The sequence below is a fragment of the Adiantum capillus-veneris genome, chromosome 11 (assembly GCF_014529385.1).
Source record: "Adiantum capillus-veneris isolate H3 chromosome 11, ASM1452938v2, whole genome shotgun sequence".
NCBI lineage: Eukaryota > Viridiplantae > Streptophyta > Polypodiopsida > Polypodiales > Pteridaceae > Adiantum > Adiantum capillus-veneris.
Window position 1 is genome coordinate 11,646,121 of NC_140941.1, and position 17,625 is coordinate 11,663,745.

General features: G+C 41.3%; 1 protein-coding gene across 1 annotated transcript; it reads left to right on the plus strand.

The window, feature by feature from the left end:
• The first annotated feature begins 16,223 nt into the window (after positions 1–16,223).
• On the plus strand, positions 16,224–16,709 carry LOC147446889 (uncharacterized). Its single transcript, XM_086524204.1, has one exon. It carries the CDS (start codon positions 16,224–16,226, stop codon positions 16,707–16,709), a length of 486 nt encoding a protein of 161 aa, XP_086380330.1.
• The last annotated feature ends 916 nt before the right edge of the window (positions 16,710–17,625 follow it).

The window sequence follows — 17,625 nt, forward strand, 5'->3', positions numbered from 1 at the left end:
CCAAGGAAGGGGGGAGTGTTTGCTGACATCCATCATTCACTTGCTCCCCTCTTAACCTTCCTTCCTAACCTCTCAATCTCCCAATCTTAGGGAATGTATATATATAGCCCTATACTCAAGGAAAAAAAAGAAGAAGTAAGAGAGCAAGAGCTTCCAAACAAAAAGCTTGAAGCCTACAAATTCTAGTACATGACCCAAAAATCATAACAACACATTATGCACAAGGACACGACCATTTGACATGACCCTTATAATATTTGCACACTAACCAAAATCTATCTCTGTGTACAGATATGGCTAGTACGCTAAATTCATCCACTCCTACCTTGGGTGAGAGGTATCCTCTTTACTTAGTGAACATATGTGTATCTAATGATGAGGAAGATTTACATGATTAGACAGATGCCACGTATGGTCTCATTGATGTGATGACTTTCTTTTTCTTGACGACGACAAGGATAGGGGGTTTAGACTTAGGGCTACCCGTCCATCTATACAATATCATGTTCCCTTGACCCTCTAGGGGGTGAAAATACTTAGGTTATGGTTCTTTATGTTGTTTTGATGGTGTTCAATAAAGGTTGGTGCCTCTTCCTACAGATGTGCCTCCTAGAGATATTCCTTATGTTTTTTAGTGTGTACAGGAACACATTGCAGTACTTGGGATTTTGAACTCCATGCAATCTTTGTCTAGTTCACTCTTCGAATCGAGCACGATCATCAACACGAACATGTGTTTCTTGTTCATTAGTGTTTCTTGTCCATTATCATTGCTTCTTGTCTTTTTTAGCATCCATGTTTGTCTACTTTGACCCTCTAGGGGGGTGAAAATACTTAGGTTATGGTTCTTTATGTTGTTTTGATTGTGTTCAATAAAGGTTGGTGCCTCTTCCCGTTGATGTGCCTCCTAGAGGTATTCCTTGTGTTTTTTAGTGTGTACCGGAACACATTGCAGTAGTTGGGATTTTCCCTTTACCCTCTAGGGGGGTGAAAATACATAGGTTATGGTTCTTTATGTTGTTTTTTTGTGTTCAATAAAGGTTGGCGCCTCTTCCCACAGATGTGCCTCCTAGAGGTATTCCTTGTGTTTTTTAATGTGTACAAGAACACATTGCAGTAGTTGGGATTTTGAACTCCATGCAATCTTTGTGTAGTTCATTCTTCAGATCAAGCGTGATTATCAACACGAACACGTGTTTCTTGTCCATTATCATCTCTTCTTGTCTTTTTTAGCATCCATGTTTGTCTACTTTAATTGTGATTGATAGCATAATATTCAGGACATTTGCTTAGTATTAAATATCAGATTGAATATATTTTTATGTCATAGTTCCTTGTTTAGGTTTATGAATCAAGAAGTCTGACTAAGCTAGTTTGACCAAGATAGACATTAGAGCTCTTCCCTTAATACCATGGGAAATGCCTCCATAATTGTCAATGGTTACTTTAGGTTCACAAACAATACCTCTAGGAGGCACAGCATTGGGAAAAAAGAACTTTGCTAATCACTCAACTCTAAAACAGAAACACTCCTATCGTACCAATTCTACCTACCCTCCATCACTCAAGGGATGAGGATCAAAGGTGTTTGATGACATAGGTTTCTGTTTCAGTGTACCGAATGTGAATGTGTAGATCTGGGTCAATGTTTTGACTTTTATTGTGCATACTCGTTTGCAAATTGCTCTTGCTCTTTATTATTTTTGTTTTTTGTGAGTATAAGGCTTTATATATACATTCCCTAAGATTGGGAGATTGAGAGGTCAGGGAGGAAGGTTGAGAGGGAAGTGAGTGAATGATGACTGTTAGCAAACACTCCCCCCTTCCTTGGGTAGATCATACCGTTTGAAATGTGTTGGTCACCCTTTGAAACCAATTGTTCCAGTTGGTAATAGATGAGGATTTTTGCCATTAGTTTTTTATTACCTTAGGTGCCTCGTCGATTTGCAAGGGTGGTAAGGTACTCTCCCAGGATCGAACTTGAAGTGGTTCATCAGGTGATTCTCGAACACTGGGAGGTGTGGATTCCTTTGTAGCTTTATGGAGGTCCACTATTGTAGGTGGAGGCTGTGGAGAAGCTTTTACCTCTATGGATGCATTACATGAGGAGCCAGAAGCTTCATGGGACTCCCCCTTTCCTGAGTTAGGAGGAACAAATCGTTCTTCCTTCAGTATTCAAACTAGCTTTGGAGCGGGTGTGTTGCTAGCATTCTGTGATTTTTTTCTTTCCGCGATCGTTTTTCATTTTGGAGCTTCGAGATTGGGCGCACATGGGTTAGATGACATGTAAGAACACAATCTACGTTTTGGCACCCAGATTTGATCATTTCCTTGATAAAAGCCTTGGGCTTCCGATAGTCGTTTAGGAATCCAACGCCGCGTTTTCTTACTTTTCTTGGAGCAAGTAGGACGTTTCTTACGAGGCTTCTGTTTTTTAGCATCAGCCATGGTCGTTAAAGAAGCTTTAGGGACCCACTTGTATGTTTTCTTAATTATATTAGGATGAGTCTTGTCAGAAGCTATATGCATTGCTTGTAGCATATTTAAGGGTACGGGCATTTTATCCCCCTCAGGTGTTACTGAGGTCGTCCCCCTGTTTCCCCAAGTGTCTATGGTTGTTGCTAGGTGGAACCAATCCACATTGTCTGACTCAGTCATCCCAGGTAATACATCCATATAAGGAGAATCTTCCTCAACATCAGTGTCCGCTTTACACGTGTAACAATACTGCAATGGGGCCGAGTTAACTCTTATGTCAGATCTATGATCAATTATAAACCTGTTTACTAGAGGATGTGCTCGACCAGTCACAAGATCCACTCGAATGACAGAATCTTGGAACTGCAAGTAGACATGGTTTTTAGATCAGTCATGCACCATTTTTGCTTCCCTCATGAAAGGACGTCCTAAGATCATCTCCGATGTCGTAGTGTGTTTGGAGAAATCCATAACAATGAAGGTAATCCTTATTTTATGTATAAAGACCTTGATCTTAAGATCTTCTAGCATCCCAATAGGTTTAATGATAGACCCATTGGCCATCTTCACTACAATGGTTGTTGGTGCAAGATGAGGTCTTCCCATAGTTTCCCAATAATTTTTAGTCATAATGATAACCCCAACGCCACCATCAAGGATTTCCTTCGCAGTTAATCCCTTGGTAGTGATTGGTATGGTCGCATTGGATTCATCACCCTCAAAGTATTGTCCCAACTTGTTAACATGTATTTCTATAACAAGGTTCTTATCTAGGTTGGGTTGTGGATCTAAGTGTTCGTTCTCTACTGGCATCTCCCCAGCTCCATCCATCTATGCAAATTGTGGTAGCCCAAACTTTAGTTCTCCATTGAGGAAGGCTCGAAGAACTGAGACTAGCTCAGGGTCTTTACATAGTTTGGACATGATGGTGGTTATAACTTCTAAAGACATGAAATCCATCAATTTGGCAATGTTTAACGGCACCTTTTGGACTTCAGTTCCTTGACGTGGGGAAGATGGGATCTCCATTTCTTCGATAGGATCAAGTAGTCCCTCTGTAAACATTCTTTCCATCAAGAAGTAAGTACGCCCACTTTCCTATGACTTTAAGTCACTTTCTTCTTGGATAACACTAGGTATGGCTAAGGGTCTATGGACTTGGTGAGGTTGTTGTTGCGTAGGGAACACGGTGTTTGTAATCTGGATCTGCCTAGGTGCTGGCTCTAGATCCCTTTGGGTAGCTTCTACGAAACTCCTTAATTGCTTGACTCGATCAATCTCCTCTGTAGGGTTTGGACAAGTTCCTATCTTCTTCTTGGATCCTGGCCATTGTGGCTCATGAAGATCTTCCTTGTTGGTTTCTATCTTAGTGGTCGTTCTGGTCTCCATGGTTTTACCCCGGGGTAGTCACTTATCAAAAGACCCCTATATCACGTGCATTCAAGAGGTAATTAATAATACCCCAATATACATACTATACTTACACTGTAATCCTATTTAAAAAACCCCCACCCCCCTCTGTATGTATACATTTTGGTCTTTTAATAATCCTCTCCGATTAACTCACGTGATATCATACACATTCTAAAAAGTGACCGCCCCGGGGGTTTTACCTGAATCCGAATCCTCTTCAACATCGTTCATATATACGGGGTCGTCACGAATCCCTATCTTGGTCTTTGAACTGGGGTCTGACTTCGCTGCTTTTGCGATCTCTTCCTTCGTGTTTCTTCTTTTTCTGCGATTGTGCAATTGATGTCGTGTCTCTTTCCTCAAGAATATAATTTTGTTTTTGGAGCATCGATCGTGTGAGTACATTTACTGGTACCACAGGCGTACTTTGTGATGGCTCCTCGGTAACTTCAATTAAGTTTAATGGCATGATCTTCGGTGCATTTGGATTATTGGACATTGGGCAATCAAATGATCTATGCCACATCGATTACACATGAGTATTGGCATTGTAGACGTGCTTGCTTGATTGGTTTGCATTAGTGTGGAGTTCTTTTGTAGCCTAATAGGACACTCGGCTACACGATGTGGACCTCCAGACTCATAGCATTGAAGAGGTGGTCTCTTAGCAGTGTAATTGATATTTTGGCCTCTTGCCGCAAGAGCAGCTACTTGATATACAGGTTTGACTTGTCCCCAATAGTCCTCCATGTAATACTATGGACTTTCTTCAAGCACATCCATTCCATAGGAAATATTATGATCTATATCTTCCTCACAGACTTCCAAACAAGAAATAGATGACTCACCCACTTGATTCACAGAAGTGATTCTCGGATGTGGTTGTTGTTGTCCTAGCACTGGAGGTGGTAAGGGTGTTGTTTGAGCAACATTTTGGGCCCTAGGGACCATCTGTTGTACTGTTTGTTCAAGAGGTGGGGCCGACATCAATGCAGGCCCTCGAGGTGTGTCTGTCCATGCTAAGGTTGGTCTATTGGCCATCGCGCACTTAAATACTATGCAATCCTTACCTTGATGACCATACCTCCCACAGGCATTGCAATTCCCATTGAATTTTACTATAAAAGTAGGGCATTCAGTGGTACTATGCAGTCCATAGCATACTGAGCACCATCGTTGCTCCCTTCTTGGATACATATGATTGTTTTGTGGAGCACGATTGTCTCTAAGACTCTCTGGAATGGCCTTGGTGAGATATGCTAAAGTCATCTCAAATATCTTTCGCTCATTAGCAATGGGCTTTAGGGTCATTGGCTGATGCCTTGATGCTTGCGAGCTAATAGATTTAGGCTCAACAGACACTCTTTCTCTTTGAATCATTAAATTATCCTCCAATTGGATCACATTGGTGGTGACTGCTTCCCAAGTGGTGATACCTCTAATGATTAGGCTATTGTAGATATCCTCATGTCGTAATCCCCTAATGAATCTATCAAGCAATTGATTATTATTGAGGCCCTCATTTGGATTACAACGAGAATTCAAATGCTTCAAGCGACTAATAAAGTCTCTCACCGACTCTTCTTCCTCTCATTGGGCTTTTTGGAGCTGAGAGGCTACACCCCAAAGCACTCCCTCTTGTATGTATTCTATTAAGAACACTCTTCTAAGAGTAGGATAATCGTTTTTTCTTCCACCCTTAGGGTTCTATACCAATCCCCAACCTTTCCACTTAAGGTTAGGCTTAAAGCATTGCTCTTATGCAGGTCATTGTGTTCTCCTAGAGAATAGCATATTTGTTCAATTATATGGATATGCTTTCTCACATCACCGTCTCCACTAAATATTTGTGTGAGCTTGGCTATTTGTACTGCCTTACTTCTAGGCTCTCTATCAGGCGTGTTACGCATATTCTCAGCAATAGATCGACCAACAGCTTGAGCAAATGTTGCCAAGTCACCTAAGTGAGCAGGCAGCGTGGGTGAAGGCGCTCCAAAGATTGCACTGAGACCCCTGGCGAAACAACATATGGGGGATCCATCGGACTTACTGAGGGAGTCTCCATTTGCGATAAGGTCGGTTGTATAGCCTTTCCTGTATCCAAGAACCTCATGAGACCTGTTGAAGGCATGTTGATCCCATTGTTTTGTCTTTCTAACTCAATGACCCCATGGATGACCTCACAAACTCTTTGTTGTTGATCCTCCACACTAGTAGCACCCATTGTGGATTGTAGGACATCTAACCAACCAACGTGATAGGTGTGACCTGTGTATCGGTCGATTAGAGTTTCGGTTTGTAGTTCGTACTCCGAGTTCTCATTTAGAAACGCTCCATCTAAGCGTGAGGTGCTAGGGGTGTCCTTTGAATTAGATGCAATGTTGCTTTCTAGGGGTTGGCCCTTAGCGGTTGCTAAGTCATGAGCACTCGATTGCTCTCCTAGCAAGGATATTGACATAGGGGCTTTCGCTTTTAACTCTCTTCATTGCTCCGCCTTGCGTAAGCTCTCAATTTCCTTTTCCCTTGCTGCAAGGATATATCTCTCAACCTCTTGCACTTCGACAAGGCTTCTACCATTGGGTAATATGACCTCGGAGGAGAATAACTCTCAAGAGTCAGGAGGTGGAGTGAATGAAGTATTCACGTGCACATTCTCTAAGGACATATGGTCTACGTTGGTCATGAATGGAGAATTTACTTCCCCACCCCCCTCATTACATCATTAGCTCCATGTTCGGAGCGAGTGGCTCTACTAAAGGTTTCCTTCAAGCGGTTAAGCACGCTTGGCCCGGACCGTGGGTCCATGGCATGTATGTCTTGGCTTGAGCTATCGGGATTAAACATTGGAAAACCCTCCATGACGTCGTAGTCAGAGGAAGAGGCACTAGCCGCTATGTTCGGGTCTTGGTTTGTACTACCTTGGGTCCTCGCCGAGGGCCCGTAACCTAAGGTAGGTGGATAATGAGAACTTGCGTAAGTCGAAATTCTCTCTAGTTGCTCCGTTTCTAGCACACGACCAGAGCGCAGATGTATGTGCCTTTGGCACCCTTCAAGCGTCAGCAAATAACCTCGAAAATTAACAGCTTACTTTTTTAGGCGTCCGTTTCAAAATTTTTTTACGTTTTTAATGTTTTTTAATGATCGGTTTTTCGATTAAAGTGTGTGATATCTCAAAATAAGAATATCACTCAGAGGGTCACGGTGTGCTTTACAACACAACGTTCGGTCACCAGAAGCTCTGTTGGTCCTCAAAAAAAGTCGATTTTTAGCTACGTGTGAAGCTAAAATTCATAATTTTAAAGGGCGACTGAGGCCTGAGCCTGAGTGTGAGCTTGGGCTTGGGTCTGGGAGATATTCCCAATCTTAGTACTACCTTTAAATTTTTTTATTTTTTTGGGATAAGGTCGCCACGGCCTGCGCACGAGCACACATACACTCTACATACCTACCTACAACTAATACACCTACTGTTACACACTAGCACACTTCATTAGCTCTCACAGATCTACTTCCTACTTACTGTACTTTACATTACACAGAACTAACAACCTTAATATCAATACCTTAGCACAGAGAAAACACGATAATCTTTCAAAACTTCATTAACAAAGAAATACACAGTAGCAACACAAAATCCTTCTTCTCAACACACACAACTTCCTTCCCTACCTTTCTTACAATTGAAATTGCACCACAAAAGAAGCACGGAGTGCCATTCAAGCTTAGTGTATGGCAGTCCCTGACAGTGGTGCCAAAAATGTGTGTGTCTGTCGCACGTGTCAATGCAAGGAACTTGCCGATACACTGTGTGCGAGCCACAAATGGCTCCAAGCACACAACAATCCTGAAGTAGTAAGCTCAAGATGGCGATGGTGTGTCACTCACTGCTCTACGCTTGTTGTCGTAGAGGATTCCTCACCGCGAAGAAGAGGGAGACGCCGCTACGCCGCGCTCAACCGCCTCACCGCCGTCGTGCCTCCGCAATGCTCGATCTCACACACACTCTCTCTCTCACACATACACACACACAAGGAGATGAAGAAGAAGAAGATGGAGATCGAGCAAGAGCACTCTTCAATTGCACAAATGAGAGAATGAGTGAATTTTAGGTTAAGTTGACTTTTATATGAGCTCGCCCCATTCACACTTGGACGCCCATGCTTAGCCAACTAATCCCTTAAATGTTCCAGTTAGAGTGCGCCTCTGAGCGGCGATCAGTCTTACCCTATTCCTATTGGACAGACAAGTTCGGTACCTGACTCTACCAAATAAATAATACGGCGTCCGTCTTGGGTGATAGGAATGTGCATGAGGGTTAACACACAACAACAGTTCAAAAGTTCATAAGGAAGATGTGGTCTCTTGGAGTAGGATATGCCCACCAACATTGCTATGAGGAATCTCTTGACTATTTCTCCATTGCTATGAGGAACCTCTAGACTATTTCTCCATATGCCAAACAAAAGGCAATTTGGGTGTGGCTCACATGGTAATATACCCAACCTCTACCTAAACTGCCAACCTATTTCATTGGGTGCATCTTACCCAACCTCTGCCTAAACTGGATCCCATTGGTTGCACCAGTAGTAACCATCTTGGTGTGGCTCATACCCAAAGTGATCATGTATTGTGTGCTTCTATTGCACGTGTCAGAGACTGGGGACCTTTCACACACTGTGTGCGAGCCACAAATGGCTACAAGCACACAACCAGATTATCATAGTAAGTTCAACGGGGCAATGGTGTGTCACTCACCGCTCAGTGCTTGCCATCGTGAAGGATTCCCTGCCGCGAGGAAGAGGGAGCTGTCGTTGTCGTGCTCAACTGCCTCATCGTCGCCGATGTCGGCTCAATGCTCGATCACACATACTCTCTTTCTCTCTCTCCCTCTTTCTCTCTCTCTCTCTCTCTCTCTCTCTCTCTCTCTCTCTCTCTCTCTCTCTCTCTCTCTCTCTCTCTCTCTCTCGTGCGCGCGCGCACACACGCACACATACACTTGTGAGAGCACACGATGGAGAAGAAGGTAGAGGTGGAGCAAAAGCACTTCTTTAGCATACATCTCAAGATGAGGATTTTAGGTCAAAATGGACATTTTATATGAATCTGACCCATTCACACATGGGCACCCACAGTGGTCGATCATAGCAAAAATAATGTAAAAATGAGATAAGTGGAGCGTCTCTCATCTCAGCGATCACCTACACACTTATAGGATCAACAAGCCTGGTCCATGCCTCAAATAAAGTGATAAGGCGTCCATCAAAGGTGATAGGGTGTCCATGAGTGGTTAACATGCCCCTCTTCCTGATGTAGATTCCGTCCTCGAAAGCTAGTGAAGTGAAGCCTGTTCGTCGAGGTGGAAGAGCATCTGAGATTGAATGTCTTTAGCTTTCTTCAAACACTGCAAAATCAACAAAAAATGGCACAGTAATTGCATTCTCATATAACATATATAATTAAAAAGCATATGCAGTGAATAGGCACATATATTGATTGGTAACAGAATATTAAACAATTTTTTAGCAATAAACATTCAACTATAATATAATCAAACTCATAAGCACTTGTAAAGGTTAAAAAAAAACAAGTTTAGGTCGCTAATTTAACGGTCGAGAGGCACTAGAGGTCAACTATTAATACCATGGATAAGCTTCTTAATTCTCTCTGGTCAATTAAGATGTTTAATTGCGAGAGCAAGTATTTCATGTCCGAGGGCCTTCATGTATAGTTAAGCTACGATAAAAGGAATTGCATATGAAATCATCGCCTAAATTATTCCCTTTGTTTGATCCCCCAAAGTGTTTTCCACATTGATTCAATTTTTGACGTGTGTGCTTATTTTGTATGCCTTGGGCTTTTTTCTTTTCAAGGAAAAGCACCCACAGTGGGAACCTCTAGGGCTCTAGTACCATAGGCAATACATGTGAGTGAAGTACCAAGCTGGGATTTCTGTTCCAGCTTAAGATTTTACATTTTTGGCACTATTGTTTTTTTGTTTATTTTTTTCACTGCATTTCAATTTTGTAACTTTGGGGGGTCATATTGACACTGTTACCCTCCCCAAGCTCATCACAACAATAAATTCCCTTTATAATATTTAAACTAAAGGTCAAGAGGGATCAAGCCCACCAGAAAGCACTAGTATAATGCACTCAATGCTTCCCAGCTTGAAGAGGACATTCTAACTGTCAAAACTCCGCCAACTTTGGAGTTTGTTTGCGAAATTTTATCCATGCGCCCATTTTGGTAGAAAGAGGTAAAGTCAAACTCCTTAAAGGGTCCCTTTGTGAGTCAAAATTTCACCTAATGAAAGGGAAAGATTAGCGTTGTGCTCGATTGTACACACACACACACACACACACACACACACACACACACACACACACACACACACACAGAGAATTGGTACAATCTTACCCACGTTAAATTCAATGTAATTTTTTGTCATAAGCACTTGTCTAGGTTTAAAAATCAAGCAGTCCGACTAAGCTAGTTTGACCAAGCTAAGTGTTAGAGATCTTCTCTTAATACCATGGGGAATGCCTTCCTAATAATCAATGGTTACTTAGGTTCTTAATCCGATTTAGGCAGCATTGTGTGAAATGTACTAGGGCTTTCTAGTGGGCTTAGTCCCTATTGACCTTTAGCTTAAGTATTATAAAGGGAGTTTACTAGTGTGATGAGCCTGGGGAGGTGTAACAGTGTTATATGACCCCCCAAAGTTACAAATTTGAAATGGTGAAAATGAACAAACAAAAAATCAAAGTGCCACAATGTAAAATCTTAAGTTGAAAGAGAAACCTCAGCTTGATTTGGTACTCCACTCACATGTATTGCCTATGGTACTAGAGCCCTAGAGGTTCCCAGTGTGGGCGTTTTTCCTTGAAAAGCAAAAAACCCAAGGCATACAAAATAAGCACACACATCAAAATTGAATCACTGTGAAAAGATTTTGGGGGGTCAAAGAAAAGGATCAGCCAGGCGATTGTTTCATGAGAAATTTCTTTTATCGTAGCTTAACTACAAGGTCTTCTAGGTATAGCCTCTAGTCAGCCCTTGAACATGAAATACTTGGCTCTCGCGATTAAACAACTTAATGACTAGAGAACATTAAGAAGCTTACCCATGGTATTGATAGTCAATCTTTAGTGCCTTTCGATCGTTGAATTAGCGACCCCGAACTTGTTTAGTTTTTTACCTTCCCAACTGTTTATGCGTTTGATTATATTGCAATTTAATGTTTATTTCTGATATATATTTTAGAATTATGCTACCAATCAATTTGTCTGCCTAAAACTGCATATGCTTTTTACTTGTATATGAGAATGCAATTACTGTGCCAATGTTGTTTGATTTTGCAGTGACTCAAGAAGGCTAAGGACATTCATCTCAAATGCTCTTCCAGCTCGACGAACGAGCTTCAACTCAATAGCTTCCGAGGACAGAATCTACATCAGGAAGGGCGGCATGTTAACCCTCACGCACATTCCTATCACCTAAGACGGATGCCGTATTATTTATTTGGTAGAGTCAGGTATCGGGCTTGTCGGTCCAATAGGAAAAGGGTAAGAGTGATCGCCGATGAGAGGCGCACTCTAACTGGAACATTCAAGGGAATAGTTGGCTAAGCATGGGCGCCCAAGTGTGAATGGAACGAACTCATATAAAAGTCAAATTCACTCATTCTCTCATTTGTGCAATTGAAGAGTGCTCTTGCTCTTGCTCGATCTCCATCTTCTTCTTCTTCATCTCCTTGTGTGTGTGTGTGTGTGTGTGTGTATGCGTGAGAGAGAGAGAGAGTGTGTGTGTGTGTGTGTGCGCGATCGAGCATTGCGGCGGCACGACGGCGGTGAGGCGGTTGAGCGCGGCGTAGCGGCATCTCCCTCTTCTTCGCGACGAGGAATCCTCCACGACAGCAAGCGTAGAGCGGTGAGTGACACACTATCGCCATCTTTGAGCTTACTAGTTTAGGCTTGTTGTGTGCTTGGAGCCATTTGTGGCTCGCACACAGTGTATCGGCAAGCTCCTTGCATTAACATGTGCGACAGATGCGCACATTGTGAGGGCACCACAATTGACTTACATTTTGGCCAAAGCAAAACATGTTTCTCTAATAGTCTCTGATTAGCAACTTCATCGACAACTTCATCGTTTAACCGACAAAAATTGTAAAATCCCAATTATATTTTGAGCCCGCCTTTAAGAAAACAAAAAAAAAAACTTTCAATTTTTGACCTAAAAACCAAGAGAATTTCAAGTTTGCCCTTATTTTCATTGGTTTCTAGCCGTGGTAATACCATAGCTCCGATCGATTTCTTATCTTTACAACTCCCTCTCGGTGCATAAGTGTGCAGCTGCTATAACTTCAACCGGTTTATTTCAGGTGCAGCTTAAGCTTGGTTCTTACCTTTATAGCTCCTCGACATTGAGGCGAGTGTAGTGGCCTATAGATAGAAACTCGTTTGGCATCCCAACATCCTAGAGTGAAACAACAACAACTGGTTTTAAGGAATTAAGAAATTAACGCTCATCAGCGAGCAAATTTTACTGGGTGTTACCACAATGTGCTCGCCGATTAACTTCAACACTGAATGTTGATGAGAAACATGAGTTTCTTAACGCAAGATTCTTCTTCTTAAGGTTGAGAAACTGCTGCTCACTGGCAAGGGGGTGTAACGGTGTATTAGTACATGGTTGGTTCAATAGTTCTGAATGCTCTCTACATGGATCACGAGGAATGCATAGCATGCTTGCAAAGCAACGTCAGCCTGAAGCCCACCATCACCAAGTTCTCTCTCTCTCTCTCTCTCTCTCTCTCTCTCTCTCTCTCTCTCTCTCTCTCTCTCTCTCTCTCTCTCTCTCTCTCTCTCTCTCTCTCTCTCTCTCACACACACACACACACACACACACACACACACACACACACATGCCCAAGGTCCCAGGCCTCCCTAATCAAAAGATTAATAGTTGATTATAAAGCTTATTATAGGCATAGCCCTTATCCAAAATTGCTTCAAAAGACTTTATAAATGTACAAAAGTAGCAACTTGAACTTGCCATCCCAAAAAAATCTCAACAACGATACGGGCTTTCAACTTGCAACTTGCAATGCTTGTAGAACCCCCCTGTAATCTCCTTGGTTAGCTTAAGTTTTCAAGTTTTAAGGCTTACGAACTAGCTGGCAGATGAACTCATTTTGGCTCATGGGACTGCAGGTTCGTGACAACTTGGGCTCATGGGACTCGATGTTCGTATGCAGTATACAAAGAACTACCCAGTGCAGTTGGGGATGGTGGGGTAGCCAATAGAAGAACTCCATTGAGGTGGCTTTGTAGATGCACATTAGGTGCACATTAATGAGCAACAATTTGTATAAGATATGCCAGGATATGGTAGATCTTACTATTGTAATTCCTGCTTTTGTTTGTTAATCTATACATGATCACTTTGGGTATGAGCCACACACCAAAATGGTTACTAGTGTTAGGGCCTAATGTGTCAGGGCATTTATCCTTTTGGCTTTAACTAAGGTCTTAGCTTTAAACCTGAGGAGCATGTTTACACAAGGTCTTTATGCCTAGGTAGTTGAAAATACCCAAATGGTCACATGGCGTAGAGCAATTCTCGTACGTAACTGCCCGACAGTTTTGCAGTTTGGAATGTTCCTGCATTTGTTTTGGGCCTGTAAGCTGGGCGTTGATGATGAATACAAGGTAGAGTAGTACTTTCTCTTGCTTAGCCATGGTCTCTTGTTCTCATACAGTCTGCAGTTTTCATGATGTAACGTGCAGTCCCCTTTCTCATTTTTCTCTATACTGCATCATTCTTGCACTTAATACTTGTTAGGGATGTGAACCCCTAACACTTTGGCGATCCTGATGTGCGTGTCCCAATCGACATGGGAGTGAGTTACAATAATCTCAAAGCAAATTGTGAGTCGGTTATGATGCGAAGTTTCTTTCTCGTGCTCTAACTGCCACTTTCTCTTTGAAGCGGTTCTTGCAAATGGTTCAAATTCAGCTTGATATGGCACTTAAGAATTCAAGAGGTTCTTGACATGTTAGTCGACCTTGACCACCTGCAGGAATTCTTGAATTGGGTAACCCTGTAGGAAGAGTTTGAGGAATATACATCAAATTTCCTGGAGAATTTCTTCTCGAATCTGCCAAGGGAAATCAAAATTACAATTGTTGACAAGTTGCAGGTGTTTAAAGGGGTTCTTGATAGTTTCTATGCACACATTTTCATGTTTGCAATCTGCAAATTCAGGCAATGTGCAGTCTGCAGTCTGCAGTTTGCATTTTGCAATTTCCAGCTCAATTGTTTACATGTTGCAGATTACAATATTTCACTTTGCAAAATGCAGTTTTAGGTATTCCATTTTGCAAAATGAAGTTTCAAGTATTTCAATTTGCAATGCAATTTAAGCAGTTTCAGGGTTTAAAGAGGTACAAATGCTGTCTATTCTTTTGATGTCTGATTAATGACAAAGAAGAAGAAGAAAAAGTGTGCTATTTGTCAAAAAGATGGGCACTTTGCAAAACGATGTCCTTACATGTGTAAGCCTTGTCAGAAAGAAGATGTTTGTGTCAAGTATTGCATGCCGAAGTTGTGCAGGGAGTTGTATCAAATTATGCAGAGTTTTCGGGATGCATCATGTCATCAGGACATGTGTGATGCTCAAGAGGATCTAGATTGGTTTTCTGATTTTCTTGATGATACACATGAGTGGCATACTAGTCGAATTGGTAAGAAGAGGAAGCCATGCTCAACCGTAAGGCGGATATCCAAGTTGCAAGAAGCGGTTGAAGGTATTTCAGAAAAGTATGAAGACGAGTTTGATGATTACCTTAGTGATGATGATTCTCAATGGTGTTTTAAACAACCTGTTATTGTTTCCAACGTAAAATAGCCTCAAGTTGTTAGTTTTCAGTTACCAGCAGTTCTTCTGGCACCTGCAATTTCAAAACCTGAAGTTTCAAAGCCTGAATCTTATTTTTCAGCACATGAAGTTTTTCAACCTTATTTAGATGTTCTCAAAGTTGTAGATACTCAAATTATTGAAGAGAAGAAGTTGATTCAAGAAGGAGATTTTGTTCGATGCAAGGGAGATGTAGTCCAAAAGATGATGAAGGAAGAAGGAGGAAGCCAGGAGTAACTCATGAGCCAAAGGAGCCAAGAGGATTGCCAGCTATCCCCAAACCTCACATCAATGAGATTCACCTCACATCAAAGAGACTCACCTCTTTGCAGGAAGAGAAGGCGAGTTTCCCAAAAGAAGAATTAATGATTGAGAAGAAGGGAATACAAGTGAGGGTGAGCGAGGGAAGCCACCAATATCCCATACAAACCCATATACCAACATTTGATATCAATCTTGAAGAGGTTGAAATTCAGGGAGACATCAGATTTCAGTGTAATGAAGTGGAAGAGCTGCAGATAGATAAAGACATAATGTGTGCTACTGATGAGAATGATCTGATGATCAATTTTTGATGAATCTTATGAGGAGTATTCGACAGGTGACAGCCCAGAAGGTGTTTGTGTTGATGGAGAAGAGTTTTTTGGAGTTTTGAAGACTGAAAGCCAATTTTTAGGAGTGGATATGAGTTATTCAGGTTGTGAAGACAAGGATCTTGACTTTCAGATCCCTGAATTACCAGTTTCAATGCCGAAGGTCCCTGTTTACAAAATTCCATAATGCAGGTCCCCGAACAAAAACTTATTGATTTGCAAAGAGATTTTGTTCCTGAATTTCATGAATTTCAAAGTCTTATTGCTGCTCAAGCAATGATCATCAACAATCTCTCATTAGATTTGAAGAATGAGAGATATTCAAATCAGGTGGTGACAAATCAAGCCATTTTTATGATCGATCGACTTCAAGAAGAGAAGAAATCATTAATCAAGAAGTGTTCACATGATTACTATCTTGTCAAAGATATTCAAGAAGCAGTTTTTGACAAATAAGAAGCAAACTACAGGTTGTCAAAGGTGAAGAATGGAGTTCAATCTTTGATTTCTATAGTTAAAGGATGCAGGAGTAAAGTGACTGAAGTGACTAGATTCATTTGCAGGAGATTTTTGAAGTGCAGGAAGCTTCATCTTTGAAGTATATTGAATACTTGCAATAGGGAAGAGCACTACAATGTACTTACAGGGAATTGAACATATGCAAGAGACTGAAAAATTTGCAGGAGATTGTATACATGAATCAGGAAGTGAAATTTTCGGTTGAATGTTTGCAATGGATTGAATGCATAAAGTGGAAGCAAAGTAGGATAATTTTGTTTAAGCTAAAACTATATAAAGACTTGAAGCCTCAATTTGTGATGGTGAAGGGCCAAAAGATTCAGCTACTGCAGTTGAGACAGAATGAACAGTATGCAAAGATGGATTTTTGGGAACAAGGAGATGAGAGGAACCTGAAGAAGAAGTATGATGACTTAAAACAAGAATATGATCAACTGAATTCGCAGGTGCAACTTAGCTCAAATCAAGTACAAGTACAGATGGATACTATTATGGAAGAGCAGATACAAGATGAAGTTCAAAAGAATCAAGTTCAAGATGTAGTGCAGGATGGAGTTGCAGTGACAGAGCCTGAGGAAGCAGGAACACAACAATCAACTTCAAATCAGATTTTTACTATTGAAGATGATATACCACCTGCAAATAATGTCAAAAGTACAAATGAAGTTGTTCAAGTTTCAGAAGCTGTGAAGGTTGCAGAGACAATCGAAATTCCAAAAGAAGTTGAAGTTGTAGGGGAAATAAGCAAGCAGACTGATACTGAGCTTGATATACCAAGTTTCTGATGTCAATGGTGTTTATGATGCTGAGGAGATGATTTTGGCTGATGATTATGCAAGCCTTTTGCAAGTTCTTGATGATGGTGAAGTGGGTTTTCCTGAAGATGGTTCTACATTTCTATGTGATGTTGCTGATGGAGGAGATGATGTTGATATTCTTATATCTCATTGGTTTTATGTCTTCATGTTTGATGACATAAGGGAAGTTTTTCCAGGAGCATAAGTCAAAAGTTTTTAGTTTCAGGGAGATATCCCTGATTGGACAGTTTTGCAGCTACAAAGTGGATTTCTTTCTATTGTCAAGGAGAACGAGTCTAAATCAAGTCTTTGAGTGTTGCATCTACATGCATAGATATTGGATGTGTTCAAGAGGTAGTGTCTAATGGTTGCAAAGTTTGCATCCTACCTTGAATCTTTCTTCATTGTTCTTGAAGGGAAAACTGAACCTGAACCTGAACCTGAACCTGAACTTGCTACTGAATTTGGATATGTACTTGAATATGAAAATGGGCCTAAGGACTTGAAATCACTTGAAGAAGAGGAGAGTTTCCTACTTTGTAGAAGGTATCTCAATTCAAGAGATGTGGAGAAAATGAAGACTGAAATGATGGAGTACATGAAGGGAGTTTGGGAGAAAATCAAAGTCATGCTGTATGATGTGGTCAGTAAGCCATATCAGATCTTTGCAGAAGAAGAAGAAGCCAAAGAGGAGAGTTTGTTATTGCAGAGGTAGTATGATGAGTTGAAACAGTAGCTTGAGCAGTTGCAGAAGCAAGAGGATCAGCATAAACATGATGAACCTGAACAACAGAGTGCTCATGGTGATACTGCTATAATGGAGAAAATTGATATTGATGTTCATGTACAGTTAGCTAAGCTAGAATCACAGTTCCAGTTGCAGTTGCAGCTGAAGAAGCAGATG